Consider the following 27686-nt stretch of genomic DNA (forward strand, 5'->3'; position numbering starts at 1 on the left):
CAACTCCAGTCCTCAGGACCCCCAACAGGTCATGTTTTCAAGATGGCCTATAGTAAGATCACTGGTAGCAATGTCTGAGGCACTGACAATAATTACATCATCTGTGCAATACTAAGGAAATCCTGAAGACATGGCCTGTTTTGGGGTCCTGAGGACTGGAGTTGAGAAACACTGCTATAGTATTCTGAGCATGAATTTATAATAAAGAAATAAGTTCTGTGAAGAAACTGGCAATTCATCCCTTTTCTTGAAGTATATTCTCTGCTGCTTAGACTTGCAGTTATCCAAGGCTCCACAGATACTGCAGCAGACCAACGGGAAGAATGCCCTGCTACATTCAAGGTGAGCTACTTGTTTTTACATTTGGAAGTTAGGCAATTACTTACCCTTGCAAAGACTATACTTACCCACCATACCTCTCAATCATTGGGGGACCTGCTTTTTGTGACCCCAAAAAGTCTGATGCTGAACGGCAAACTTCACGGTTCTGGCAGTGTCCCCCCCTCTTTCCCTGTCACTCACCAGCCTTTATTGAGGGAGGGAGTGTTCCGGACAAAATAAGGGAGAACTCTATGACAGACTGGCCACCTTCGAGAATGCCTAAACATGCCTTCTTTTCGTCTGAGATGGAGGGCCAACAACAGAAGGGATCAAATAATTCTGTTCGCTCTCCTCACTGGGTAACATAGAGAATCCTGCCTCCATAAATGCTGGGCCCAAATATGGCACTTGAAGGAAGGAATGTTGGATTTTTCTTGTACTATTTATCAATTAGAAAGACCCCCCCCCCCCCCCCCCCACACACACACACCTAAAAAAAAAACCAGAATGGCTGCTTCCCTGATAAGTAATCTGAAAAAATGTGATTTTGTGGGTGAAACAATTCTCAAATACAATATATTAATATGGCTTCTCCCTTTTGTGAATTTTCTGAAAGCGAACAAGATGTGATTTAGAATTAATACCTCTCCCACACTCTGAACATGAATATGTTTTTTCCCCCATGGGAATTCTCTGATATTCAACTAGATGTGACTTTTAAGCAAAACATTTTCCATAATCCAGACATGATAATGGTTTCTCCCCCGTGTGAGTCCTCTGATGTTTAACAAGATTTGCTGTGGAGTTAAAACATTTCCCACAATCTGCACAGGAAAATGGCTTCTCCCCTGTGTGAATTCTCTGATGTCTAACAAGAACTGTCTTCCTATTAAAACCCTTCCCGCATTCTGAACATGAAAATGGTTTCTCCCCTGTGTGAGTTCTCTGATGTTCTACAAGATTTGCTTTGTAGTTAAAACACTTCCCACAATCTGAACATGAAAATGGTTTCTCCCCTGTGTGAATTCTCTGATGTTTAACAAGAATTGTTTTTCTATTAAAACATTTCCCACAATCTGAACATGAATATGGTTTCTCCCCTGTGTGAATTCTCTGATGTTCAACAAGATTTGCTTTGGCGTTAAAACATTTCCCACAATATGCACATGAAAATGGCTTCTCCCCTGTGTGAAGTCTTTGATGTACAACAAGAATAATTTTTTTATGAAAACCTTTCCCGCATTCTGAACATGTATATGGTTTCTCCCCGGTGTGAATTCTCTGATGTTCCACAAGATATGATTTTTGAGTAAAACATTTCCCACATTCTAAACATGAAAATGGTTTCTCCCCCATGTGAATTCTTTGATGTTCAGCAAGATGTGTTTTCTGGGTAAAACATTTCCCACATTCAGAACATGAAAATGGCTTCTCCCCTGTGTGCGTTCTCTGATGTTTAGCAAGATCTGCTTTAGAGTTAAAACATTTCCCACAATATGCACATGAAAAGGGCTTCTCGCCTGTGTGACTTCTCTGATGTCTAATAAGACAAAATTTCTGGCTAAAACACTTTGCACATTCTGGGCATGAATATGGCTTCTCCCCTGTGTGAATTCTGTGATGTTGAACAAGATGTGATTTTTGTGTAAAAGATTTCCCACATTCCGGACATGAATATGGCTTCTTCCCTGCGTCAACTCCTTTATGTTCAACATCTCTTCCGCAAATGTTGTGTTGCTTACTAGTCTGTGATGAATCATATGGTAGAACCTGTTTAGAGGGATCAGATGACAGATCCTTACTGTGAAGGGCTGAGGGTATATCTGGGATAATGGCAAGCTCTTCATATGTATCTTGTTTGATACCATGATCTTCCGTTTTACAATCTGTTGATATCAGATGTCCCTCTGAGCTCCCGCTGTCATCATCTGCCATCAATAAAAAGGATTTTATTATTTTTGAATATTACAATTATATTTTATTACATTTCTATATTAAATATTCTGAAAAATTCACTCATTAACAGGATTTCCCATTAATAGTAGGCACAATAATTTGTAGAGCACCTAATCTGACAACCATCCTTAGGTGCCACTTATTTTAGACCATGAACTCTTCTACATTTTTCATCTCTATTAAAAATCGATTATTTCCCTATTGCAGGACGTGTTCTGTGCCGATTTCGTCCCATGCGGTGACGGTAATTTCCTACCTCCAGGGGGCGATCTCAGCTGCTGCTCTTATCCGCGGCTCATACAGCCTGTAAGGTTACAGAGCGCAGGAGCTGTACGAGCCGTGGATAAGAGCTGTGTAACTTCCTACTGAGCATGCCCAGTAACTCTGCTTTTACAGCAACCGAGGAGAGGAAACATGATCAGGGCTCATTCACACGGCTGGATACACAGCATATTCAGAGACAGAAACACGTATAAAAAAGCCACATGTGAATAAATCTATTCAAACCAATGGTTCTGTTAATTCCATTTCTCGTGCTTAATACAGAGGATGAAAGTGACCTGACGGTAACTGCGCACGCCCAAAGGCATTAATGGAGGATGGAGTGACTAATAAATGATGTTGCCCAGGGTGGACGTAACCTACAGCAACCCGAAAAAATCACAAAAAGGAGAGACATGGAGTACTTTGTACAATACTGCTCCTTTCTTTATAATACATGGGGTCTCAGCCGGGAGCAGACGCGATGTGAGGAGAAGCTGAATGCAGCATGGAGATGACTTCTTACACGGCGCCTGCGGCCGGACTAAAATACTAGGAGGAAATAATATAATTATCATGCATTACAGGATAAATAGAAAACTATAATGATGACTGATCTGTACCCGTTGTAGAGTGCAGGAACATAGTGATCTGTTAGCCACAGGATTAGGATCGGCATATGACCCTTTGTGCGAGGACAACAGGAGGAGCACCGGCAGAGCTGCACACAACGACCTCCGGCAGACTAATGACCAAACTGTCAGAAACCCTCCATGAGGGGGCCGACTCCATATGTACTATGGCTGAATAAGGGAATATAGAGCTGAAAACCCCGACAACACAGACTCTTCTCTACATGCAGTCTCACCTGGGGGGTCATCTGTAGGAATCTCCTCCTTACACGGCTGATCCCCCCTCACATGTGTCTCTGTAGCATCAATAGGGATCGGATCTTCCTCCAGTTTTACCAGCTGTGAAATAAATATTGTAAAAGTCATCACACAGTTGGAGAAGTCGTGTGGGAGGTTTTATATGGCCAGAAAAGGTCATTAATTAGTATGAGGAGCCGGAATGACATGACAGCAGTAGTGATCTGGGCCAAATAGCTGCAGGTCTCCTGTATAACGCCAACCAGTTGCTTCTTTATTCCAATCAGAAGTCTCCAGAACCAGAAAATAGTGATAAGATGCGGAGATCTAATGTCTGCGGTCGGCTGTAATCCTGCCATCTCCAGCTTTCTCATTACACAAGTATCAGTCATATAATAAGACTGAACACAAGACCTTCCCAGCCGTCCTACAGACCGGACGGGAGATTTCATGAGACCTTCTCTCCATCTACCTGATCATCCTGTGGAAGAAGAGGCCGGGGACATCTCTCCGCTGCTGTTCTCTTACTGGATCTACCTGCAGAAAACACAGACAGCCACTGAATTCATTCTCTACATACAAATAATAAAGGCCGTGTGGATTTAGTCCTGTCTATTACCTGGTGATGGGAGGGGCTGGTGATCCTCCATCATAATGTCCTTGTACAGATCCTTGTGTCCTTCTAAATACTCCCACTCCTCCATGGAGAAATAGACAGTGACGTCCTGACACCTTATAGGAACCTGACAATACAATGATACCGTCATCACCCAGACACGTTATACCGCCATAGTGTTATTGTATAATGTCCCAGCATTCCCAGCAGCATCACCTCTCCAGTCAGCAGCTCAATCATCTTGTTGGTGAGTTCTAGGATCTTCTGCTCATTGATCTCCTCCTGTATCAGGGGGTGAGGTGGAGGCCCTGTGATTGGGTTCAGGGGTCTTCCCCATCCATCAGACACCGAGGCCTGACAGCCATCACTAGAAGTCTTCTTCACTACCGTGTAATCCTGTTTATGGGGAGATACATCCATAAATATCACTGCAGACATTTTCACCTCTCGAGTTATATTTATCAGTCATAGGCCGCCTGCAGACGAGCGGAAATCCCGCCGCGGGATTTCCCGCGGGATTTCCGCCGCTGAAAGTCTGCATAGGAGTGCATTACAATACGCACTCCTATGCAGACGGCCGCGGCATGTTCTAATTTTCTGCGGGGCACGCACTCACCCGGCCGCCGGCTCCGGTCTGCGCATGCGCCGGCTGCGCGGCAGCCGGCACATCAAAGAGCCGGGGCCGCCAGGCGCGGGTGAGTACGCGCTCGTCCCTGCAGGCTCTGGGGTCGGATCGCGCGGCGAGATTTCTCGCTGCCGGATCCGACCCGCTCGTCTGCAGGCGGCCATAGTAACATAGTATGTAAGACTGAATGAAGACAATGTCCATCTAGTCCAGCCTGTCTATCCTCCTGTGTTGATCCAGAGGAAGGCAAAAAACCCCAAGGCCAGAAGCCAATTAGCCCTTTTGGGGAAAAAATTCCTTCCCGACTCCCTAATGGCAATCAGACTGTTCCCTGGATCAGCCGCTAACAGTTCCTACCTGCCTGTATACCCGGATTAACAATTAACCTAAGATTTATATCCTATAATGTCCTTCCTCTCCAAAAAGACATCAAGTACCCTTTTAAACTTCTCTAAGAATTTTGCCATCACTACGTCCTCAGGCAGAGAGTTTCACAGTCTAGCTGCTCTAACAGTAAAGAATCCCCTCCTATGTTGGTGATGAAACCTACTTTCCTCTAATCGTAGCGGATGTCCTCTCGTTACCGTCGCAGTCCTGGGTATAAACAGATCCTGGTAGAGATCCTTGTATTGTTCCCTCATGTATTTATACATAGTTATTTGGTCACCCCTTAGCCATCTTTTTTCCAGGGTAAATAATCCCAGTCCCGTCATTCCATGTATTAGTTTAGTTGCCCTTCTTTGAACACCCTCAAGCTCTGTAACATCTTTACTGAGTACCGGTGACCAGAACTGTGCGCAGTATTCCATGTGAGGCCTGACAAGTGCCTTATATAATGGGAGGATAATGTTCTCGTCCCTCGCCCCTATACCTCTTTTAATGCACCCCAAGACTTTATTTGCCTTTGCAGCAGCTGACTGGCATTGGTTGCTCCAGTTTAGTCTACTATCCACTAATACCCCCAGGTCCTTTTCCATATCACTTTTTCCTAGCGGTACTCCATTGATCGAATATTGGTGACATCCGTTTCTCCTGCCCATGTGCATAGTCTTACATTTTTCAACATTGAACTTCATTTGCCATTTTCCTGCCCAAGCCCCCAGCTTATCCAGGTCACTAAGGTTCTGTTCACATTTGTTTCCTGTAGAAAGAAATGATGCAATTATCTGTGTTTTGCTTTGAGTTTTCATTATGATTCATTTAGAAAACTTTTAGTCATTGCCTTGAGATTTCTGGCTGGGGATGTTCTCTGCACTGATCAGCTGGTCTCTCTCATGAAGGAACGCATACTCAGCTCCCCTCCCTCTCCTCTTGAATTCAATGAATGGCTTAGTGCTGTGACCAATCACAGGCAGCGCTCAGCTGTCATTCAATGAATGGCTGGGTGCTGCCTGTGATTGGCTAAATGCTCAGCCAATCAGACCCAGCTCTTGCAGGAGGCGGAGATTTTTAAATTCTTGGCTAGGAGAAAGAGCTTTACAACAGTGTCGGGGAGCCAGGAGGAGAGGTGATATATGTAGTGTGTACACCGAAGAAGACCCCTCAAAGATGGTGTAATCGCTCTTTTTCTTCCATTCAGAATTTTTAAATGTTTGTCAGTACATTATAAGGTATAATAAATAGTACCATTATATAATACAACTCGTCCCGCAAAGAACAACATGCAGACATCTACGTGGATGAATGAATAAAAGCGTTGAGATTCTTTAAAAGTGGGGAAGAAAACCCAACAAAAAACAGCCGTGGCCTTAAGGGGTTAAGTTTCTGTTGACAAATGTGTTCATCAATTCCTTTGTTCCATCATAGAAGCAGAAGAACAAAACTGACAAGAGTGTTGGATCCATCATATGACAGACATCAGTGGTCCCTGACAGACCCCATTGTCTTATATTAGGGGTCCGTCATCTTACCTGAAAAACAGCGCAACGGGTTACTTTTTTCTGTCCTTTATGAATTTGCAGTAAATCCTCTGCTGTAGATGTGACCAGAGACTGACAGAGATAAGAATGATGGAACGTGACGTCATGCCCAGAATCTCTCACCTCTCCTGTAAGCTGGAAGAGTATCTCTAGGGTGAGGGTGAATATACTCTCCGCCATCTTGTCCCGGTTCCTCTCCATCCTTGTCGGGTCAATCAGGATAATTATCTGGTATAGAAGATATCAGCCGAGGATCCTGAATGGGAAGAAGACGAGACAATGTAACATCATACAAAATCCTATAATAATACAATTACTGGAGATAATAAAGTGTAGGCCTTCTGTTCTCTCTTTATCCAGGTTGGATCAGGAGGTGAATAGTTTGTCAGGGCCGTTCCTCCATGTTGGGGGCCACAGCATGTCACATGAGCAGATCAGGGGCCACAACGGTGATGTCAGTATAAAGCAGTAACTCCAGAGGTCAGACAGCGACTTCCCAAATCCTCTCACTTGGCATCACAAGAGTTAACACCGATCATCTTGGAGCTTCAATAGTAAAGGGAAGTCAAGGTGGGACACCAACTGTCTGTATAGATTCCGCATATAACACATGTGGATTCTGCCGCAGATTAGTCATGATTAGTCACAGACTTTGTAGTACAATCAGTATAAACCCCCCTGTGGATAATCTGCCCTGCGTGGCTGCGTCTTTATTGGGATTGTCCAGGTTTAGAGAAACATGGCTGCTTCCCTCCAATAACAGAGCTGTGCCGGCCCGCGGGTTGTGTCTGGGATTGTGGCTCAGGTCTATTGCAGTGAATGAAACACAAGTGCAATACCAAAGACCACCAAGACTCATTGGGGGCAGCAGCAGGATGGTAAGAGCGTGTGGAGACGAGTTGTGGCAATAAGAAGTCTTCACGGTGGTCCAGGAATAGATAAAGAAGGGATTGCAAGGCAGCATAATGCAGCTGCCAGTGGCTGGAGGTCGCAGTTAGGCAAGGAGGGGGGAGAGAATAATTAGGGGAGGAGAGAAGAAGGGGCAAAAGGGGAGAGGAAGAGGGACGAGTTGCAGCATTCAAGCCAGGAGCCCGGAGAGGACGTCCTCCCAGGGGTGGAGTAAGAAAATTGTTGTTTGTTTTAAGTTCATGACTTATAGTGCCCATTAGTGACTGAGGGGGAGGGGAGGGGTGTCAGGAGTATTTTGACCCCAAAGTTTTTTTTCAGGAGTAAATGCAATTTAGAGGAGAAAGAAAAGTCATACTTTTGCAAATATATCAATTTGAGGACAGAGTTTTTTTCTATAGTGCACATGAAAATAGGGATTTGTACCCCAAAAAGATACCCCTGGTTGTCTTGTGTTCAGAAAAATAGTCATTGTGGCCCCAATCTTGTTTGCACTACGAGGCCCAAACCGAAAGGAGCAGCCGGTGGCTTTCAGAACAGAAAGTTTCAGTCCCCATTGCCCACTTGTAGAGCCCTTGAGCTGCCAAAACGATGGAGAACCCTCACAAGTGACCTCATTTTTATAAGTAAACCCCTTAACAAACTCCTCTATGGGGTGTACTGCAGATTTTGACCCCATAGTTTTTGAATGAATCTAAGCAAAGTAGAAGGAGAAAGAATTATGATTTTCATTTTTTTAGCAAGTGTGCCATTTTAAAAACAGTATTTATTGTGCAGCACATGTGAATGAAGACTTGGCTCCGCCTGTTTGTCCCATGTTCAGAAACATACCCATTGTACCCCAATCTGCTTCTGGACACATGGCTCGGCCTGTAATGGAGGGAACAACCTTTAGCTTTCAGGGCACAAATGAATAAATTCCAGGCGCCATTGTCCTCTTGTGCAGGAAAAAAAACTAAAAATTGATTCCCTAAATAGATTTCCCCATCTTTTTGGCACTGTGTGGTTTGTCTGAAGAGCGGGGTAATTACAGAGGCTGGTTGGGATGGGCACATGGGGCAATAAGACCGGGTATCCCTCCTCCTTCCATGTTTGCTGCAAACCCAACATTTTTTTGGCGGTATTTCTTGCCCTCCGGCAGGGATGGGGTGTAAAGTGGCGCCCTGTGAGGCTTCGTAAGCTTGCTGAGGTGCAGCGGTCTCACACGGAAGGCGCTCAACAAGCTGCTCCTGGAACTGCAGGAAGACGAGCGTTCCCGGGGCTTCTTGTAAATTATGTATTACAGGTAGCGGTCTGAATAACGCCGGGCTCACCCGGCCGGATGTGAAATCCGCTTACCGATGTCATGCGCGTATTTTTGGTTTGTTTCTATTCTCCGAGCCACCGCTTGTGTATGGGCTGCTGGCGTATCCGCGACCATAGAGCACGATGTCACGAATATCCGCAGTTTAACAGAACCTGCGGCTTTTTGTTTTCTGCAAGCAGATTACGCAATTCTGACCCGATAATGTGAGCGGAATCGTGGAATCCAATTAACTTGATTTATCCGCGTATTACTGAGGAGCAAACGCCTGCAGAATCCGTAATTCCTATCTGAAATCTGTGAGGGGGAGCACCACGGGGCTGGCCGCCGCTTCTTCCGGGCTCCGTGCGGCAGACATCAGGGGGCGGAGCTGGACGGGAGCCGCCGGGAGAACATTCAATGTGGCTTCATTTTATGTCCCAGAAAACCTCTTTAATGAGAAATTTACCCCAGAAATCCTGCGAGCCGCGTGACCCTGTGTGCAAGAAAACCAGCCAATCACAGCGCAGCTTATAGCACTACCTGCTCCTCAGGAGAGCTGCGCTGTGATTGGTTGCTATGGGCTTCCATTAATCTGCCCCCCAGTGCTGGTGACCCCACATACCTCCACCTGCAGCCGGACAGGAGCCGTGGGGTTGTTCTGTGCTTACAGGACCTGTGATGATGTCACCGTCATGTGATCAGTGTGTGGGAGGAGACAAGGGGTCACATGACCAGGTCTATCCGCTCAGTGGATGCAGGACTCTGCTGTGTGAGGATGTATTCAGAGAGTGGATGAAGCAGAGCTGAGCGTGTGTGAGACGGAGGAACAGAGCCGAGCGTGTGTGAGACAGAGGAGCGGAGCCGAGCGTGTGTGAGACGGAGGAGCGGAGCCGAGCGTGTGTGAGACGGAGGAGCCGAGCGTGTGTGAGACGGAGGAGCCGAGCGTGTGCAAGACGGAGGAGCGGAGCCGAGTTTGTGCGAGACGGAGGAGCGGAGCTGAGCGTGTGTGAGACGGAGGAGCAGAGCGGAGCCGAGCGTGTGCGAGGCGGAGGAGCGGAGCCGAGCGTGTGTGAGACGGAGGAGCGGAGCCGAGCATGTGCGAGACGGAGGAGCGGAGCCGAGCCTGTGCGAGACGGGGAAGCGGAGCCGAGCGTGTGTGGGACGGAGGAGCGGAGCCAAGCGTGTGCGAGACGAGGGATCCGAGCGCGTGTGAGACGGCGGAGCGGAGCCGAGCGCGTGTGAGACGGAGGAGCGGAGCGGAGCCGAGCACGTGCGAGACGGGGAAGCGGAGCCGAGCGTGTGCGAGACGGGGTGGGGAGCCGAGCGTGTGCGAGACGGGGTGGGGAGCCGAGCGTGTGCGAGACGGGGTGGGGAGCCGAGCGTGTGCGAGACGGGGTGGGGAGCCGAGCGTGTGCGAGACGGAGGAGCGGAGTCGAGCGTGTGCGAGACGGGGAAGCGGAGCCGAGTGTGTGTGAGACGGGGGGGGGAGCCGAGCGTGTGTGAGACGGGGTGGGGAGCCGAGCGTGTGTGAGACGAGGTGGGGAGCTGAGCGTGTGTGAGACGGAGGAGCGGAGCTGAGCGTGTGAGAGACGGAGGAGCGGAGCTGAGCGTGTGAGAGACGGAGGAGCGGAGCTGAGCGTGTGAGAGACGGAGGAGCGGAGCTGAGCGTGTGAGAGACGGAGGAGCGGAGCTGAGCGTGTGAGAGACGGAGGAGCGGAGCTGAGCGTGTGAGAGACGGAGGAGCGGAGCTGAGCGTGTGAGAGACGGAGGAGCGGAGCTGAGCGTGTGAGAGACGGAGGAGCGGAGCTGAGCGTGTGAGAGACGGAGGAGCGGAGCTGAGCGTGTGAGAGACGGAGGAGCGGAGCTGAGCGTGTGAGAGACGGAGGAGCGGAGCTGAGCGTGTGAGAGACGGAGGAGCGGAGCTGAGCGTGTGAGAGACGGAGGAGCGGAGCTGAGCGTGTGAGAGACGGAGGAGCGGAGCTGAGCGTGTGAGAGACGGAGGAGCGGAGCTGAGCGTGTGAGAGACGGAGGAGCGGAGCCGAGCGTGTGAGAGACGGAGGAGCGGAGCCGAGCGTGTGAGAGACGGAGGAGCGGAGCCGAGCGTGTGAGAGACGGAGGAGCGGAGCCGAGCGTGTGAGAGACGGAGGAGCGGAGCCGAGCGTGTGAGAGACGGAGGAGCGGAGCCGAGCGTGTGAGAGACGGAGGAGCGGAGCCGAGCGTGTGAGAGACGGAGGAGCGGAGCCGAGTGTCTGCGAGACGGGGGAGCGGAGCCGAGCGTCTGCGAGACGGGGGAGCGGAGCCGAGCGTCTGCGAGACGGGGGAGCGGAGCCGAGCGTCTGCGAAACGGGGGAGCGGAGCCGAGCGTCTGCGAGACGGGGGAGCGGAGCCGAGCGTCTGCGAGACGGGGCAGCGGAGCCGAGCGTCTGCGAGACGGAGGAGCGGAGCCGAGCGTCTGCGAGATGGAGGAGCGGAGCCGAGTGCGTGTGCGAGAAGCGGGAGCGGAGCCGAGTGCGCGTGCGAGAAGCGGGAGCGGAGCCGAGTGCGCGTGCGAGACGGGGGAGCGGAGCCGAGCGTGTGCGACGGAGGAGCGGAGCCGAGCGTGTGCGACGGAGGAGCGGAGCCGAGCGTGTGCGACGGAGGAGCGGAGCCGAGCGTGTGCGACGGAGGAGCGGAGCCGAGCGTTTGTGAGACGGAGGAGCGGAGCCGAGCGTTTGTGAGACGGGGGAGCTGAGCCACGCGTGTGCGAAACGGAGGAACGGAGCCGAACGTCTGTGAGACTGGGAAGCGGAGCCGAGCGTCTGCGAGACGGAGGAGCGGAGCCGAGCGTCTGCGAGACGGAGGAGCCGAGCGCGTGTGAGACGGCGGAGCGGAGCCGAGCGCGTGTGAGACGGAGGAGCGGAGCCGAGCACGTGCGAGACGGGGAAGCGGAGCCGAGCGTGTGCGAGACGGGGTGGGGAGCCGAGCGTGTGCGAGACGGGGTGGGGAGCCGAGCGTGTGCGAGACGGGGTGGGGAGCCGAGCGTGTGCGAGACGGAGGAGCGGAGTCGAGCGTGTGCGAGACGGGGAAGCGGAGCCGAGCGTGTGTGAGACGGGGTGGGGAGCCGAGCGTGTGTGAGACGGGGTGGGGAGCCGAGCGTATGTGAGACGAGGTGGGGAGCTGAGCGTGTGTGAGACGGAGGAGCGGAGCTGAGCGTGTGTGAGACGGAGGAGCGGAGCTGAGCGTGTGTGAGACGGAGGAGCGGAGCTGAGCGTGTGTGAGACGGAGGAGCGGAGCTGAGCGTGTGTGAGACGGAGGAGCGGAGCTGAGCGTGTGAGAGACGGAGGAGCGGAGCTGAGCGTGTGTGAGACGGAGGAGCGGAGCTGAGCGTGTGTGAGACGGAGGAGCGGAGCTGAGCGTGTGAGAGACGGAGGAGCGGAGCTGAGCGTGTGAGAGACGGAGGAGCGGAGCTGAGCGTGTGAGAGACGGAGGAGCGGAGCTGAGCGTGTGAGAGACGGAGGAGCGGAGCTGAGCGTGTGAGAGACGGAGGAGCGGAGCTGGGCGTGTGAGAGACGGAGGAGCGGAGCTGAGCGTGTGAGAGACGGAGGAGCGGAGCTGAGCGTGTGAGAGACGGAGGAGCGGAGCTGAGCGTGTGAGAGACGGAGGAGCGGAGCTGAGCGTGTGAGAGACGGAGGAGCGGAGCTGAGCGTGTGAGAGACGGAGGAGCGGAGCTGAGCGTGTGAGAGACGGAGGAGCGGAGCTGAGCGTGTGAGAGACGGAGGAGCGGAGCCGAGGGCGTGAGAGACGGAGGAGCGGAGCCGAGGGCGTGAGAGACGGAGGAGCGGAGCCGAGGGCGTGAGAGACGGAGGAGCGGAGCCGAGGGCGTGAGAGACGGAGGAGCGGAGCCGAGGGCGTGAGAGACGGAGGAGCGGAGCCGAGGGCGTGAGAGACGGAGGAGCGGAGCCGAGGGCGTGAGAGACGGAGGAGCGGAGCCGAGGGCGTGAGAGACGGAGGAGCGGAGCCGAGGGCGTGAGAGACGGAGGAGCGGAGCCGAGGGCGTGAGAGACGGAGGAGCGGAGCCGAGGGCGTGAGAGACGGAGGAGCGGAGCCGAGCGCGTGCGAGACGGAGGAGCGGAGCCGAGCGCGTGCGAGACGGGGAAGCGGAGCCGAGCGTGTGCGAGACGGGAAGCGGAGCCGAGCGTGTGCGAGACGGGGTGGGGAGCCGAGCGTATGCGAGACGGAGGAGCGGAGTCGAGCGTGTGCGAGACGGGGAAGCGGAGCCGAGCGTGTGCGAGACGGGGTGGGGAGCCGAGCGTGTGTGAGACGGGGTGGGGAGCCGAGCGTGTGTGAGACGGGGTGGGGAGCCGAGCGTGTGTGAGACGGGGTGGGGAGCCGAGCGTGTGAGACGGAGGAGCGGAGCCGAGCGTGTGAGACGGAGGAGCGGAGCCGAGCGTGTGAGACGAAGGAGCGGAGCCGAGCGTGTGAGACGAAGGAGCGGAGCCGAGCGTGTGCGAAACGGGGAAGCGGAGCCGAGCGTGTGCAAGCCGGGATAGCGGAACCGAGCGTGTGCGAGACGGGATAGCGGAACCGAGCGTGTGCGAGACGGGAGAGCGGAGCCGAGCGTGTGCGAGACGGGGGAGCGGAGCCGAGCGTCTGCGAGACGGGGGAGCGGAGCCGAGCGTCTGCGAGACGGGGGAGCGGAGCCGAGCGTCTGCGAGACGGGGGAGCGGAGCCGAGCGTCTGCGAGACGGGGGAGCGGAGCCGAGCGTCTGCGAGACGGGGGAGCGGAGCCGAGCGTCTGCGAGACGGAGGAGCGGAGCCGAGTGCGTGTGCGAGAAGCGGGAGCGGAGCCGAGTGCGTGTGCGAGACGGGGGAGCGGAGCCGAGCGTGTGCGACGGAGGAGCGGAGCCGAGCGTGTGCGACGGAGGAGTGGAGCCGAGCGTGTGCGACGGAGGAGCGGAGCCGAGCGTGTGCGACGGAGGAGCGGAGCCGAGCGTGTGCGACGGAGGAGCGGAGCCGAGCATGTGTGAGACGGAGGAGCGGAGCCGAGCATGTGTGAGACGGAGGAGCGGAGCCGAGCATGTGTGAGACGGAGGAGCGGAGCCGAGCATGTGTGAGACGGAGGAGCGGAGCCGAGCATGTGTGAGACGGAGGAGCGGAGCCGAGCATGTGTGAGACGGGGGGAGCAGAGCCGCGCGTGTGCGAAACGGAGGAACGGAGCCGAACGTCTGTGAGACTGGGAAGCGTAGCCGAGCGTCTGCGAGACGGAGGAGCCGAGCGCGTGTGAGACGGCCGAGCCGAGCGCGTGTGAGACGGAGGAGCGGAGCCGAGCGCGTGCGAGACGGGGAAGCGGAGCCGAGCGCGTGCGAGACGGGGTGGGGAGCCGAGCGCGTGCGAGACGGGGTGGGGAGCCGAGCGTGTGCGAGACGGGGGAGCGGAGCCGAGCGTGTGCGAGACGGGGGAGCGGAGCCGAGCGTCTGCGAGACGGAGGAGCCGAGCGCGTGTGAGACGGCGGAGCGGAGCCGAGCGCGTGTGAGACGGAGGAGCGGAGCCGAGCACGTGCGAGACGGGGAAGCGGAGCCGAGCGTGTGCGAGACGGGGTGGGGAGCCGAGCGTGTGCGAGACGGGGTGGGGAGCCGAGCGTGTGCGAGACGGGGTGGGGAGCCGAGCGTGTGCGAGACGGAGGAGCGGAGTCGAGCGTGTGCGAGACGGGGAAGCGGAGCCGAGCGTGTGTGAGACGGGGTGGGGAGCCGAGCGTGTGTGAGACGGGGTGGGGAGCCGAGCGTATGTGAGACGAGGTGGGGAGCTGAGCGTGTGTGAGACGGAGGAGCGGAGCTGAGCGTGTGTGAGACGGAGGAGCGGAGCTGAGCGTGTGTGAGACGGAGGAGCGGAGCTGAGCGTGTGTGAGACGGAGGAGCGGAGCTGAGCGTGTGTGAGACGGAGGAGCGGAGCTGAGCGTGTGAGAGACGGAGGAGCGGAGCTGAGCGTGTGTGAGACGGAGGAGCGGAGCTGAGCGTGTGTGAGACGGAGGAGCGGAGCTGAGCGTGTGAGAGACGGAGGAGCGGAGCTGAGCGTGTGAGAGACGGAGGAGCGGAGCTGAGCGTGTGAGAGACGGAGGAGCGGAGCTGAGCGTGTGAGAGACGGAGGAGCGGAGCTGAGCGTGTGAGAGACGGAGGAGCGGAGCTGGGCGTGTGAGAGACGGAGGAGCGGAGCTGAGCGTGTGAGAGACGGAGGAGCGGAGCTGAGCGTGTGAGAGACGGAGGAGCGGAGCTGAGCGTGTGAGAGACGGAGGAGCGGAGCTGAGCGTGTGAGAGACGGAGGAGCGGAGCTGAGCGTGTGAGAGACGGAGGAGCGGAGCTGAGCGTGTGAGAGACGGAGGAGCGGAGCTGAGCGTGTGAGAGACGGAGGAGCGGAGCTGAGCGTGTGAGAGACGGAGGAGCGGAGCCGAGGGCGTGAGAGACGGAGGAGCGGAGCCGAGGGCGTGAGAGACGGAGGAGCGGAGCCGAGGGCGTGAGAGACGGAGGAGCGGAGCCGAGGGCGTGAGAGACGGAGGAGCGGAGCCGAGGGCGTGAGAGACGGAGGAGCGGAGCCGAGGGCGTGAGAGACGGAGGAGCGGAGCCGAGGGCGTGAGAGACGGAGGAGCGGAGCCGAGGGCGTGAGAGACGGAGGAGCGGAGCCGAGGGCGTGAGAGACGGAGGAGCGGAGCCGAGCGCGTGAGAGACGGAGGAGCGGAGCCGAGCGCGTGCGAGACGGGGAAGCGGAGCCGAGCGTGTGCGAGACGGGAAGCGGAGCCGAGCGTGTGCGAGACGGGGTGGGGAGCCGAGCGTATGCGAGACGGAGGAGCGGAGTCGAGCGTGTGCGAGACGGGGAAGCGGAGCCGAGCGTGTGCGAGACGGGGTGGGGAGCCGAGCGTGTGTGAGACGGGGTGGGGAGCCGAGCGTGTGTGAGACGGGGTGGGGAGCCGAGCGTGTGTGAGACGGGGTGGGGAGCCGAGCGTGTGAGACGGAGGAGCGGAGCCGAGCGTGTGAGACGGAGGAGCGGAGCCGAGCGTGTGAGACGAAGGAGCGGAGCCGAGCGTGTGAGACGAAGGAGCGGAGCCGAGCGTGTGCGAAACGGGGAAGCGGAGCCGAGCGTGTGCAAGCCGGGATAGCGGAACCGAGCGTGTGCGAGACGGGATAGCGGAACCGAGCGTGTGCGAGACGGGAGAGCGGAGCCGAGCGTGTGCGAGACGGGGGAGCGGAGCCGAGCGTCTGCGAGACGGGGGAGCGGAGCCGAGCGTCTGCGAGACGGGGGAGCGGAGCCGAGCGTCTGCGAGACGGGGGAGCGGAGCCGAGCGTCTGCGAGACGGGGGAGCGGAGCCGAGCGTCTGCGAGACGGGGGAGCGGAGCCGAGCGTCTGCGAGACGGAGGAGCGGAGCCGAGTGCGTGTGCGAGAAGCGGGAGCGGAGCCGAGTGCGTGTGCGAGACGGGGGAGCGGAGCCGAGCGTGTGCGACGGAGGAGCGGAGCCGAGCGTGTGCGACGGAGGAGTGGAGCCGAGCGTGTGCGACGGAGGAGCGGAGCCGAGCGTGTGCGACGGAGGAGCGGAGCCGAGCGTGTGCGACGGAGGAGCGGAGCCGAGCATGTGTGAGACGGAGGAGCGGAGCCGAGCATGTGTGAGACGGAGGAGCGGAGCCGAGCATGTGTGAGACGGAGGAGCGGAGCCGAGCATGTGTGAGACGGAGGAGCGGAGCCGAGCATGTGTGAGACGGAGGAGCGGAGCCGAGCATGTGTGAGACGGGGGGAGCAGAGCCGCGCGTGTGCGAAACGGAGGAACGGAGCCGAACGTCTGTGAGACTGGGAAGCGTAGCCGAGCGTCTGCGAGACGGAGGAGCCGAGCGCGTGTGAGACGGCCGAGCCGAGCGCGTGTGAGACGGAGGAGCGGAGCCGAGCGCGTGCGAGACGGGGAAGCGGAGCCGAGCGCGTGCGAGACGGGGTGGGGAGCCGAGCGCGTGCGAGACGGGGTGGGGAGCCGAGCGTGTGCGAGACGGGGTGGGGAGCCGAGCGTGTGCGAGACGGGGTGGGGAGCCGAGCGTGTGCGAGACGGAGGAGCGGAGTCGAGCGTGTGCGAGACGGGGAAGCGGAGCCGAGCGTGTGCGAGACGGGGTGGGGAGCCGAGCGTGTGAGAGACGGAGGAGCGGAGCCGAGCGTGTGAGAGACGGAGGAGCGGAGCCGAGCGTGTGAGAGACGGAGGAGCGGAGCCGAGCGTGTGAGAGACGGAGGAGCGGAGCCGAGCGTGTGAGAGACGGAGGAGCGGAGCCGAGCGTGTGAGAGACGGAGGAGCGGAGCCGAGCGTGTGAGAGACGGAGGAGCGGAGCCGAGCGTGTGAGAGACGGAGGAGCGGAGCCGAGCGTGTGAGAGACGGAGGAGCGGAGCCGAGCGTGTGAGAGACGGAGGAGCGGAGCCGAGCGTGTGAGAGACGGAGGAGCGGAGCCGAGCGTGTGCGAACCGGGATAGCGGAACCGAGCGTGTGCGAGACGGGAGAGCGGAGCCGAGCGTCTGCGAGACGGGGGAGCGGAGCCGAGCGTCTGCGAGACGGGGGAGCGGAGCCGAGCGTCTGCGAGACGGGGGAGCGGAGCCGAGCGTCTGCGAGACGGGGGAGCGGAGCCGAGCGTCTGCGAGACGGGGGAGCGGAGCCGAGCGTCTGCGAGACGGGGGAGCGGAGCCGAGTGCGTCTGCGAGACGCGGGAGCGGAGCCGAGTGCGTGTGCGAGACGGAGGAGCGGAGCCGAGTGCGTGTGCGAGAAGCGGGAGCGGAGCCGAGTGCGTGTGCGAGACGGGGGAGCGGAGCCGAGTGCGTGTGCGAGACGGGGGAACGGAGCCGAGTGCGTGTGCGAGACGGGGGAGCGGAGCCGAGTGCGTGTGCGAGACGAGCGAGTGGAGCTGAGCGTGTGTGAGACGGGGTGGGGAGCCGAGCGTGTGGGAGACGGAGGAGCGGAGCCGAGCGTGTGCGAGACGGGGAAGCGGAGCCGAGCGTGTGCGAGACGGGGAAGCGGAGCCGAGCGTGTGCGAGACGGGGGAGCGGAGCCGAGCTTCTGCGAGACGGAGGAGCGGAGCCGAGCGTCGGCGAGACGGAGGAGCGGAGCCGAGCGTCGGCGAGACGGAGGAGCGGAGCCGAGCGTCTGCGAGACGGGGGAGCGGAGCCGAGCGTCTGCGAGACGGGGGAGCGGAGCCGAGCGTCTGCGAGACGGAGGAGCGGAGCCGAGCGTCTGCGAGACGGAGGAGCGGAGCCGAGCGTCGGCGAGACGGAGGAGCGGAGCCGAGCTTCGGCGAGACGGAGGAGCGGAGCCGAGCGTCGGCGAGACGGAGGAGCGGAGCCGAGCGTCGGCGAGACGGAGGAGCGGAGCCGAGCGTCTGCTAGATGGAAGAGCGGAGCCGAGTGCGTGTGCGAGAAGCGGGAGCGGAGCCGAGTGCGTGTGCGAGACGGGGGAGCGGAGCCGAGTGCGTGTGCGAGACGGGGGAACGGAGCCGAGTGCGTGTGCGAGACGGGGGAGCGGAGCCGAGTGCGTGTGCGAGACGGGCGAGTGGAGCTGAGCGTGTGTGAGACGGGGTGGGGAGCCGAGCATGTGTGAGACGGAGGAGCGGAGCCGAGCGTGTGCGAGACGGGGGAGCAGAGCCGCGAGTGTGCGAAACGGAGGAACGGAGCCGAACGTCTGTGAGACTTGGAAGCGGAGCCGAGCGTCTGCGAGACGGAGGAGCGGAGCCGAGCGTCTGCGAGACGGAGGAGCGGAGCCGAGCGTCGGCGAGACGGAGGAGCGGAGCCGAGCGTCGGCGAGACGGAGGAGCGGAGCCGAGCGTCGGCGAGACGGAGGAGCGGAGCCGAGCGTCTGCGAGACGGAGGAGCGGAGCCGAGTGCGTCTGCGAGACGCGGGAGCGGAGCCGAGTGCGTCTGCGAGACGCGGGAGCGGAGCCGAGTGCGTGTGCGAGACGGAGGAGCGGAGCCGAGTGCGTGTGCGAGAAGCGGGAGCCGAGCCGAGTGCGTGTGCGAGACGGGGGAGCGGAGCCGAGTGCGTGTGCGAGACGGGGGAACGGAGCCGAGTGCGTGTGCGAGACGGGGGAGCGGAGCCGAGTGCGTGTGCGAGACGGGCGAGTGGAGCTGAGCGTGTGTGAGACGGGGTGGGGAGCCGAGCGTGTGGGAGACGGAGGAGCGGAGCCGAGCGTGTGCGAGACGGGGAAGCGGAGCCGAGCGTGTGCGAGACGGGGAAGCGGAGCCGAGCGTGTGCGAGACGGGGGAGCGGAGCCGAGCTTCTGCGAGACGGAGGAGCGGAGCCGAGCGTCGGCGAGACGGAGGAGCGGAGCCGAGCGTCGGCGAGACGGAGGAGCGGAGCCGAGCGTCGGCGAGACGGAGGAGCGGAGCCGAGCGTCGGCGAGACGGAGGAGCGGAGCCGAGCGTCTGCGAGACGGAGGAGCGGAGCCGAGCGTCTGCGAGACGGAGGAGCGGAGCCGAGCGTCGGCGAGACGGAGGAGCGGAGCCGAGCGTTTGCGAGACGGAGGAGTGGAGCCGAGCGTCGGCGAGACGGAGGAGCGGAGCCGAGCGTCGGCGAGACGGAGGAGCGGAGCCGAGCGTCTGCGAGACGGAGGAGCGGAGCCGAGCGTCTCCGAGACGGAGGAGCGGAGCCGAGCGTCTGCGAGACGGAGGAGCGGAGCCGAGTGCGTCTGCGAGACGGGGAAGCGGAGCCGAGCGTGTGCGAGACGGGGAAGCGGAGCCGAGCGTGTGCGAGACGGGGGAGCGGAGCCGAGCGTCTGCGAGACGGGGGAGCGGAGCCGAGCGTCGGCGAGACGGAGGAGCGGAGCCGAGCTTCGGCGAGACGGAGGAGCGGAGCCGAGCGTCGGCGAGACGGAGGAGCGGAGCCGAGCGTCGGCGAGACGGAGGAGCGGAGCCGAGCGTCGGCGAGACGGAGGAGCGGAGCCGAGCGTCTGCGAGACGGAGGAGCGGAGCCGAGCGTCTGCGAGACGGAGGAGCGGAGCCGAGCGTCTGCGAGACGGAGGAGCGGAGCCGAGCGTCGGCGAGACGGAGGAGCGGAGCCGAGCGTCTGCGAGACGGGGAAGCGGAGCCGAGCGTGTGCGAGACGGGGAAGCGGAGCCGAGCGTGTGCGAGACGGGGGAGCGGAGCCGAGCTTCTGCGAGACGGAGGAGCGGAGCCGAGCGTCGGCGAGACGGAGGAGCGGAGCCGAGCGTCGGCGAGACGGAGGAGCGGAGCCGAGCGTCGGCGAGACGGAGGAGCGGAGCCGAGCGTCTGCGAGACGGAGGAGCGGAGCCGAGCGTCTGCGAGACGGAGGAGCGGAGCCGAGCGTCGGCGAGACGGAGGAGCGGAGCCGAGCGTCTGCGAGACGGAGGAGCGGAGCCGAGCGTCTGCGAGACGGAGGAGCGGAGCCGAGCGTCTGCGAGACGGAGGAGCGGAGCCGAGCGTCTGCGAGACGGAGGAGCGGAGCCGAGCGTCAGCGAGACGGAGGAGCGGAGCCGAGTGCGTCTGCGAGACGGAGGAGCGGAGCCGAGTGCGTCTGCGAGACGGAGGAGCGGAGCCGAGTGCGTCTGCGAGACGGAGGAGCGGAGCCGAGTGCGTCTGCGAGACGGAGGAGCGGAGCCGAGTGCGTCTGCGAGACGGAGGAGCGGAGCCGAGTGCGTCTGCGAGACGGAGGAGCGGAGCCGAGTGCGTCTGCGAGACGGAGGAGCGGAGCCGAGTGCGTCTGCGAGACGGAGGAGCGGAGCCGAGTGCGTCTGCGAGAAGCGGGAGCGGAGCCGAGTGCGTGTGCGAGACGGAGGAGCGGAGCCGAGTGCGTGTGCGAGACGGGGGAGCGGAGCCGAGTGCGTGTGCGAGACGGGCGAGTGGAGCTGAGCGTGTGTGAGACGGGGTGGGGAGCCGAGCGTGTGGGAGACGGAGGAGCGGAGCCGAGCGTTTGCGAGACGGGGAAGCGGAGCCGAGCGTGTGCGAGACGGGGAAGCGGAGCCGAGCGTGTGCGAGACGGGGAAGCGGAGCCGAGCGTGTGCGAGACGGGGAAGCGGAGCCGAGCGTGTGCGAGATGGGGAAGCGGAGCCGAGCGTGTGCGAGACGGGGTGGGGAGCCCGAGCGTGTGTGAGACGGGGTGGGGAGCCCGAGCGTGTGTGAGACGGGGTGGGGAGCCGAGCGTGTGTGAGACGGGGTGGGGAGCCGAGCGTGTGTGAGACGGAGGAGCGGAGCCGAGCGTGTGAGAGACGGGGGAGCGGAGCTGAGCGTGTGCAAAACGGGGAAGCTGAGCCGAGCGTGTGAGACGGAGGAGCGGAGCCGAGCGTGTGCGAGACGGGGAAGCGGAGCCGAGCGTGTGCGAGACGGAGGAGCTGAGCCGAGCGTGTGCGAGACGGGGGAGCGGAGCCGAGCGTGTGCGAGACGGGGGAGCGGAGCCGAGCGTGTGCGAGACGGGGGAGCGGAGCCGAGCGTGTGCGAGACGGGGGAGCGGAGCCGAGTGCGTGTGCGAGACGGGGGAGCGGAGCCGAGTGCGTGTGCGAGACGGGGGAGCGGAGCCGAGTGCGTGTGCGAGACGGGGGAGCGGAGCCGAGTGCGTGTGCGAGACAGGGGAGCGGAGCCGAGTGCGTGTGCGAAACGGGGAAGCGGAGCCGAGCGTGTGAGACAGAGGAGCGGAGCTAAGCGTGTGCGAGACGGGGAAGCGGAGCCGAGCGTGTGCGAGACGGGGAAGCGGAGCCGAGCGTGTGCGAGACGGGGAAGCGGAGCCGAGCGTGTGCGAGACGGGGAAGCGGTGCCGAGCGTGTGCGAGACGGAGGAGCTGAGCCGAGCGTGTGTGAGACGGAGGAGCGGAGCCGAACGTCTGTGAGACTGGGAAGCGGAGCCAAGCGTCTGCGAGACGGGAGAGCGGAGCCAAGCATCTGCGAGACGGAGAAGCGGAGCCGAGCGTCTGCGAGACGGAGAAGCGGAGCCGAGCGTCTGCGAGACGGAGGAGCGGAGCCGAGCGTCTGCGAGACGGAGGAGCGGAGCCGAGCGTCTGCGAGACGGAGGAGCGGAGCCGAGCGTCTGCGAGACGGAGGAGCGGAGCCGAGCGTCTGCGAGACGGAGGAGCGGAGCCGAGTGCGTGTGCGACAAGCGGGAGCGGAGCCGAGTGCGTGTGCGAGACGGGGGAGCGGAGCCGAGTGCGTGTGCGAGACGGGGGAGCGGAGCCGTGTGCGAGAAGCTGGAGCGGAGCCGAGTGCGTGTGCGAGACGGGGGAGCGGAGCCGAGTGCGTGTGCGAGACCGGGGGGGGGGGGGAGCCGAGTGCGTGTGCGCGAGACGGGGGAGCCGAGTGCGTGTGCGCGAGACGGGGGAGCCGAGTGCGTGTGCGCGAGACGGGGGAGCCGAGTGCGTGTGCGAGACGGGGGAGCAGAGGGCGTGTGCGTGAGACGGGGGAGCCGAGCGTGTGCGTGAGACGGGGGAGCCGAGCGTGTGCGTGAGACGGGGGAGCCGAGCGTGTGCGTGAGACGGGGGAGCCGAGCGTGTGCGTGTGCGTGAGACGGGGTGGGGGGTGGGGGGGGGAGCCGAGCCGAGCGTGTGCGTGAGAAGGGGGAGCCGAGCCGAGCGTGTGCGTGAGAAGGGGGAGCGGAGCCGAGCGTGTGCGTGAAAAGGGGGAGCGGAGCCGAGCGTGTGCGTGAGAAGGGGGAGCGGAGCGGAGCGTGTGCGTGAGAAGGGGGAGCCGAGCCGAGCGTGTGCTTGAGAAGGGGGAGCCGAGCCGAGCGTGTGCGTGAGAAGGGGGAGCCGAGCCGAGCGTGTGCGTGAGAAGGGGGAGCCGAGCCGAGCGTGTGCGTGAGAAGGGGGAGCCGAGCCGAGCGTGTGCGTGAGAAGGGGGAGCCGAGCCGAGCGTGTGCGTGAGAAGGGGGAGCCGAGCCGAGCGTGTGCGTGAGAAGGGGGAGCCGAGCCGAGCGTGTGCGTGAGAAGGGGGAGCCGAGCGTGTGCGTGAGAAGGGGGAGCCGAGCCGAGCGTGTGCGTGAGAAGGGGGAGCCGAGCCGAGCGTGTGCGTGAGAAGGGGGAGCCGAGCGTGTGCGTGAGAAGGGGGAGCGGAGCGTGTGCGTGAGAAGGGGGAGCGGAGCGTGTGCGTGAGAAGGGGGAGCGGAGCGTGTGCGTGAGAAGGGGGAGCGGAGCGTGTGCGTGAGAAGGGGGAGCGGAGCGTGTGCGTGAGAAGGGGGAGCGGAGCCGAGCGTGTGCGTGAGAAGGGGGAGCGGACCCGAGCGCGTGCGTGAGAAGGGGGAGCGGAGCCGAGCGTGTGCGTGAGAAGGGGGAGCGAAGCCGAGCGTGTGCGTGAGAAGGGGTGCTCGTTCCCTCCACCATCGGCATACCGAATTTTAAGCTTCTTCTTTTCCCATTACTTCACTGTCTTAAATGTTCAGCACAGTTTGCTTACCACATGTGGAGCCCAACTTTTGTCTTCATCACCAAAGTATGTACGGTAGACCTCTTTCACAAAGTCTGATATAGGTTTTCTATTTTCCTGTACGGTATATTCTCCACAGATGTAGCAAAATACATTTGGGTGATTTAAACAACTTCGACTGAAGGAGGCCATCCTGTGTATAAACATTCAAGCAACACAACCACAGGCGTACCACTAGGGGGAGCCATTCCTACCTGGCCCTTGCGGTCAGGGGGCCCAGCGGCCCCCGAAGATATAGAGATTGCACGCTGAGTGCTTGGCTGGCTGGTCACCAGCAGTGTGTAACTGTTGCGGGAGAGGAGGACGGGATGCTGGCAGAAGATCACCCCAGTCGTCCTGGAGAGGAGAGAACAGCCGCTGCTATCACTCACCTCACAGCCGTCTCACACAGACCCCCACTGGCAGAGCCAACAGCAGCTTCCAGGACTTGTGATGATGTCACCAGTGTGGGAGGAGTCAGCGATCACATAGTACCCTAGTGTGTGTGTGAGAGTGTCCTAAGGAGCTACAAACATCCTATTTGGAAAGATTACACCAGATGACCACAATTGCGGTCGGCTACAGGCTCTACCGTAGGGACGGGCTGTATCTTAATGGGGAGGGTGCAGCTGTGCTGGGGGATAAGATGGCTAGAAGGCTGGAGGAGTGTTTAAACTAGGGACTGGGGGGGGAGGGTAAAATGAGAAATAGTGTGGTAGCCAGTGTAACTAGCGACCCGGGTCCAAGCAAAGGGAATGGGGGTCGAGCAGGGGGTGGGGTTAGTACAGTTAGAACTTATAGATTAGCCATAAGTACGAATAGCAACAAAACAAATTTAAAAAACAAACAATATAAATTGTATGACCACGAACGCAAGAAGTCTGATTGGTAAAGTGGGTGAGCTTGAAGCAAGAATGTTTGATGAAAATTATGATATAGTCGGAATTACGGAAACATGGCTGGATGATAAGTGCGATTGGGCGGTGAATTTGCAGGGGTACAATCTCTTCAGAAGGGACCGAAGGAACCAGAAAGGGGGAGGGGTATGTCTGTATGTCAAATCGAACTTGAAGCCGAGGCTACGGGAGGATATAGGGGTAGGAGAAGAACAGGTGGAATCTCTGTGGGTAGAAATACAGGGAGGAAAAAATAACAAAATCCTGATAGGGGTCTTCTATAGACCACCAAAAGCAACAGAAGAAACTTAAAACTTACTACTAAGGCAGATAGAAGAGGTGTCAAACCGCAATGAAGTGATTATCATGGGGGACTTTAATTACCCAGGTATAACATGGGAGAACGAAATCTGCAAATCTCACAGGGGTGATAAGTTCTTGAGAGTAATTAAAGATAATTACCTGAACCAACTTGTGCAGGAACCAACAAGAGGGAGGGCCACTCTGGACCTAGTACTAACTAACAAACCAGAACGTATAAAGGGGGTGCAGGTTGAGGGGCACTTGGGGAACAGCGACCACAATATAATCAATTTCCAGCTGTCATTCAATAGGAAGCCTTATCAGGGAACGACAAAGAAACTAAACTTTAGTAAAGCAAAATTTGATCAGCTTAGAACTACTATCGGTGACATTAATTGGGACAACATCCTCAAAAATATCAGTACAGAGGACAAATGGGAGGAGTTTAAAAGGATCCTAATCACCTCATGTGAGCAGTTCATTCCCTTTAAAAATAAAAGAAACTCAACTAAAAGGAAACCAATGTGGCTCGACAAGACGGTAAGAGGGGCAATAACTGAAAAAAATAAAGCGTTCAAACTACTAAAGCAACAAGGCAGCGAAGAAGGGCTAAAATCGTACAGGGAAAAAAACTAAATATGCAAAGATAAGATCAAAACTGCCAAGGAGGAAGCAGAAAGACTGATCGCCAAAGAGAGCAAAAACAACCCGAAGCTATTTTTCAACTATATTAACAGCAAAAGGATTTGCAGGGAGAGCACTGGCCCTTTAACAAATAATGCAGGAGAAATCATTGAAGATGACGGAGGGAAGGGAAATCTACTAAACAGTTTCTTCTCAAGTGTATTCACAAACGAAAAGGAAATGCCACATGAGATGCAGGGGAATAAAATGAACCCATCACAAAATATCTCATACCTAACGCAGGAGGAGGTGCGGAAGCGACTAAAGAAGACTAAAATCGATAAATCGCCGGGCCCAGATGGATTACACTCAAGAATACTAAGGGAACTAAGTGACGAGATAGCTAGGCCGCTATATCTAATATCTAGACACTATCAAGACCGGTGTAGTACCATTGGATTGGCGCATTGCCAACGTGGTTCCAATTTACAAAAAAGGAAGCAAAAGTGAGCCTGGTAACTACAGGCCAGTAAGTCTCACTTCAGTAACGGGAAAAATTTTCAAGGGGATTCTGAGAGACGCCATCGATGAGTACCTCAAGGAGAACAAGGGAATAACTCCTCACCAGCATGCATTCATGAGGGGTCGCTCATGTCAGACAAATCTGATCAGTTTCTACGATGAAGTAAGCTCTAAGCTGGATCGGGGAGAATCTATTGATCTCGTATATCTGGACTTCTCTAAAGCCTTTGACACCGTGCCACATACTAGGCTAATATACAAAATGAGGGGGCTTGGGCAGAAAAATGGCAAATGAAGTTCAATGTTGAAAAATGTAAAACTATGCACATGGGCAGGAGAAATGGATGCCACCAATATTCAATTAATCAAGTACCACTAGGAAAAAGTGACATGGAAAAGGATCTGGGGGTATTAGTGGATAGTAGACTAAACTGGAGTAACCAATGCCAGTCAGCTGCTGCAAAGGCAAATAAAGTCTTGAGGTGCATTAAAAGAGGTATAGGGGCGAAGGATGAGAACATTATCCTTTCCTTTATATAAGGCACTTGCCAGGCCTCACATGGAATACTGCGTACAGTTCTGGTCACCGGTACTCAGGAAAGATGTTACAGTACTGGAGGGGGTTCAAAGAAGGGCAACTAAACTAATACATGGAATGAAGAGACTGGAATACCCAGAGAGGCTATCAAAATTGGGATTATTTACTCTAGAAAAAAGACGGCTAAGGGGTGATCAAATAACTATGTATAAATACATGAGGGGACAATACAAGGATCTCTCCCATGATCTGTTTACACCCAGGACCGCGACGGTAACAAGAGGACATCCACTACGATTAGAGGAAAGCAGGTTTCATCACCAACACAGAAGGGGATTCTTTACTGTAAGAGCAGTTAGACTGTGGAACTCTCTGCCGGAGGAAGTGGTGATGGCAAAATCCATAGAGGAGTTTAAAAGGGGACTTGATGTCTTCCTGGGTATACAGGCAGGTAGGAACTATTAGGGGTTGATTCAGGGAACAGTCTGATTGCCATTAGGGAGTCAGGAAGGAATTTTTTCCCCAAAAGGGGCAATCTGGCTTCTGCCCTTGGGGTTTTTTGCCTTCCTCTGGATCAATGCAGGAGGATAGACAGGCTGGACTAGATGGACATTGTCTTCATTCAGCCTTACGAACTATGTTACTATGTTAAGGAGCAGATCATGTATGGAAATTTGTTTTGCAGCTGTAGGCTGCATGATTTATGGAGGGGGGGGGGGGGAAAGCTGAACTTTTGCACCCAGGCCCCTGAGTCTTTAGGTACGGCCCTAAACACAACGATTGTATAGCTACAACACCCCACAACACCTTGGGCGACAAATGTACACAACCGTTCCTCACTACCGGTCGGGACAAACTAAATGTACGAATAAGATTGGTGATGCGGCTGGCCATACACAGGCGCCGACACTATGGCTGATGGGTAGAAACTGTTTGCATATTCGTAAAGAATAGGATAAATATACACTAAATGAGTTGTAACATTCCCGGCACCAAAAATCTTTTTCAATTTTGTTGGCCAGTGTTATTTTTAGTGTCATAAGCATTGTACATATGTAAATGTTTTAGCTAGAGATGAGCGAGCACGCTCGGATAAGTCAGTTACTGGAGCGAGCCTCGCTCTTCTCGAGTAACTGCATTCTTGTCCGAGCGTGCTGTTTTTGAAGATCATATCTAGATTTTTTAAATGTTTTAGAATATAATTCACATATTTATGATTGTTTCAATGGTTTTGACTATTATATATATTTTAATGTATTGTAAAATGTGTTATTTGTACTTTTTATACATTTATGTCACTGCCTGTTATATATACACATTGTGCATTGATTCACATGAGGACTATAGATTGTCTTATTTTTATGATGTCTTGGAGAGGGGTACCTTCGTTGGTGTGCTATAGCTGTGCACACACAAACACCTCAGTCAGATAGCATCTAATTTTGTAATTTGGGTTGTACACTCCTGAACCACACCCTCTCAGGGACACATGCTGGAGGGCGTGTTCTTTGGAGTCATGTGATACATCAGGTGTTCCAATTTAGGTTGTTTAGGAGACGATCAGTCATTGTAACCATACCCTCTTAAAAAAGCAGATGTGAAACGTGTGTTGGGGCTCAGGATACAGGTCTTGATTGGCAGGTGGAAACAACTTTGTATTTATA

The 27686-nt window shown here is 57.5% G+C and overlaps 1 protein-coding gene across 1 annotated transcript; it reads right to left on the minus strand.

Annotated features, from left to right (window-relative positions):
• Nucleotides 1-829: 829 nt before the first annotated feature.
• Nucleotides 830-4146, minus strand: LOC136624401 (oocyte zinc finger protein XlCOF22-like). Its single transcript, XM_066598377.1, has 4 exons — nucleotides 4027-4146; nucleotides 3880-3944; nucleotides 3407-3509; nucleotides 830-2249 (listed from the first exon to the last, which is right to left on the minus strand). The coding sequence occupies exons 1-4, from the start codon at nucleotides 4109-4111 to the stop codon at nucleotides 1039-1041; spliced, it is 1464 nt and encodes a 487-aa protein (XP_066454474.1). The 5' UTR covers nucleotides 4112-4146; the 3' UTR covers nucleotides 830-1038.
• Nucleotides 4147-27686: the final 23540 nt, after the last annotated feature.

The sequence above is a fragment of the Eleutherodactylus coqui genome, chromosome 4, assembly GCF_035609145.1.
Source record: "Eleutherodactylus coqui strain aEleCoq1 chromosome 4, aEleCoq1.hap1, whole genome shotgun sequence".
Classification (NCBI taxonomy): domain Eukaryota; kingdom Metazoa; phylum Chordata; class Amphibia; order Anura; family Eleutherodactylidae; genus Eleutherodactylus; species Eleutherodactylus coqui.

Bases quoted from the DNA above. Each gene is read 5' to 3' on its own strand.
- LOC136624401 (XM_066598377.1), bottom strand. From the start codon at position 4,111: ATGGAGGAGTGGGAGTATTTAGAAGGACACAAGGATCTGTACAAGGAC. The intron at 3,945-4,026 runs GTAATAGACAGG...TGTTTTCTGCAG, and splicing joins CCAGCCCCTCCCATCACCAG to GTAGATCCAGTAAGAGAACA. The intron at 3,510-3,879 runs GTAGATGGAGAG...TTTATTTCACAG, and splicing joins TTCTTCCACAGGATGATCAG to CTGGTAAAACTGGAGGAAGA.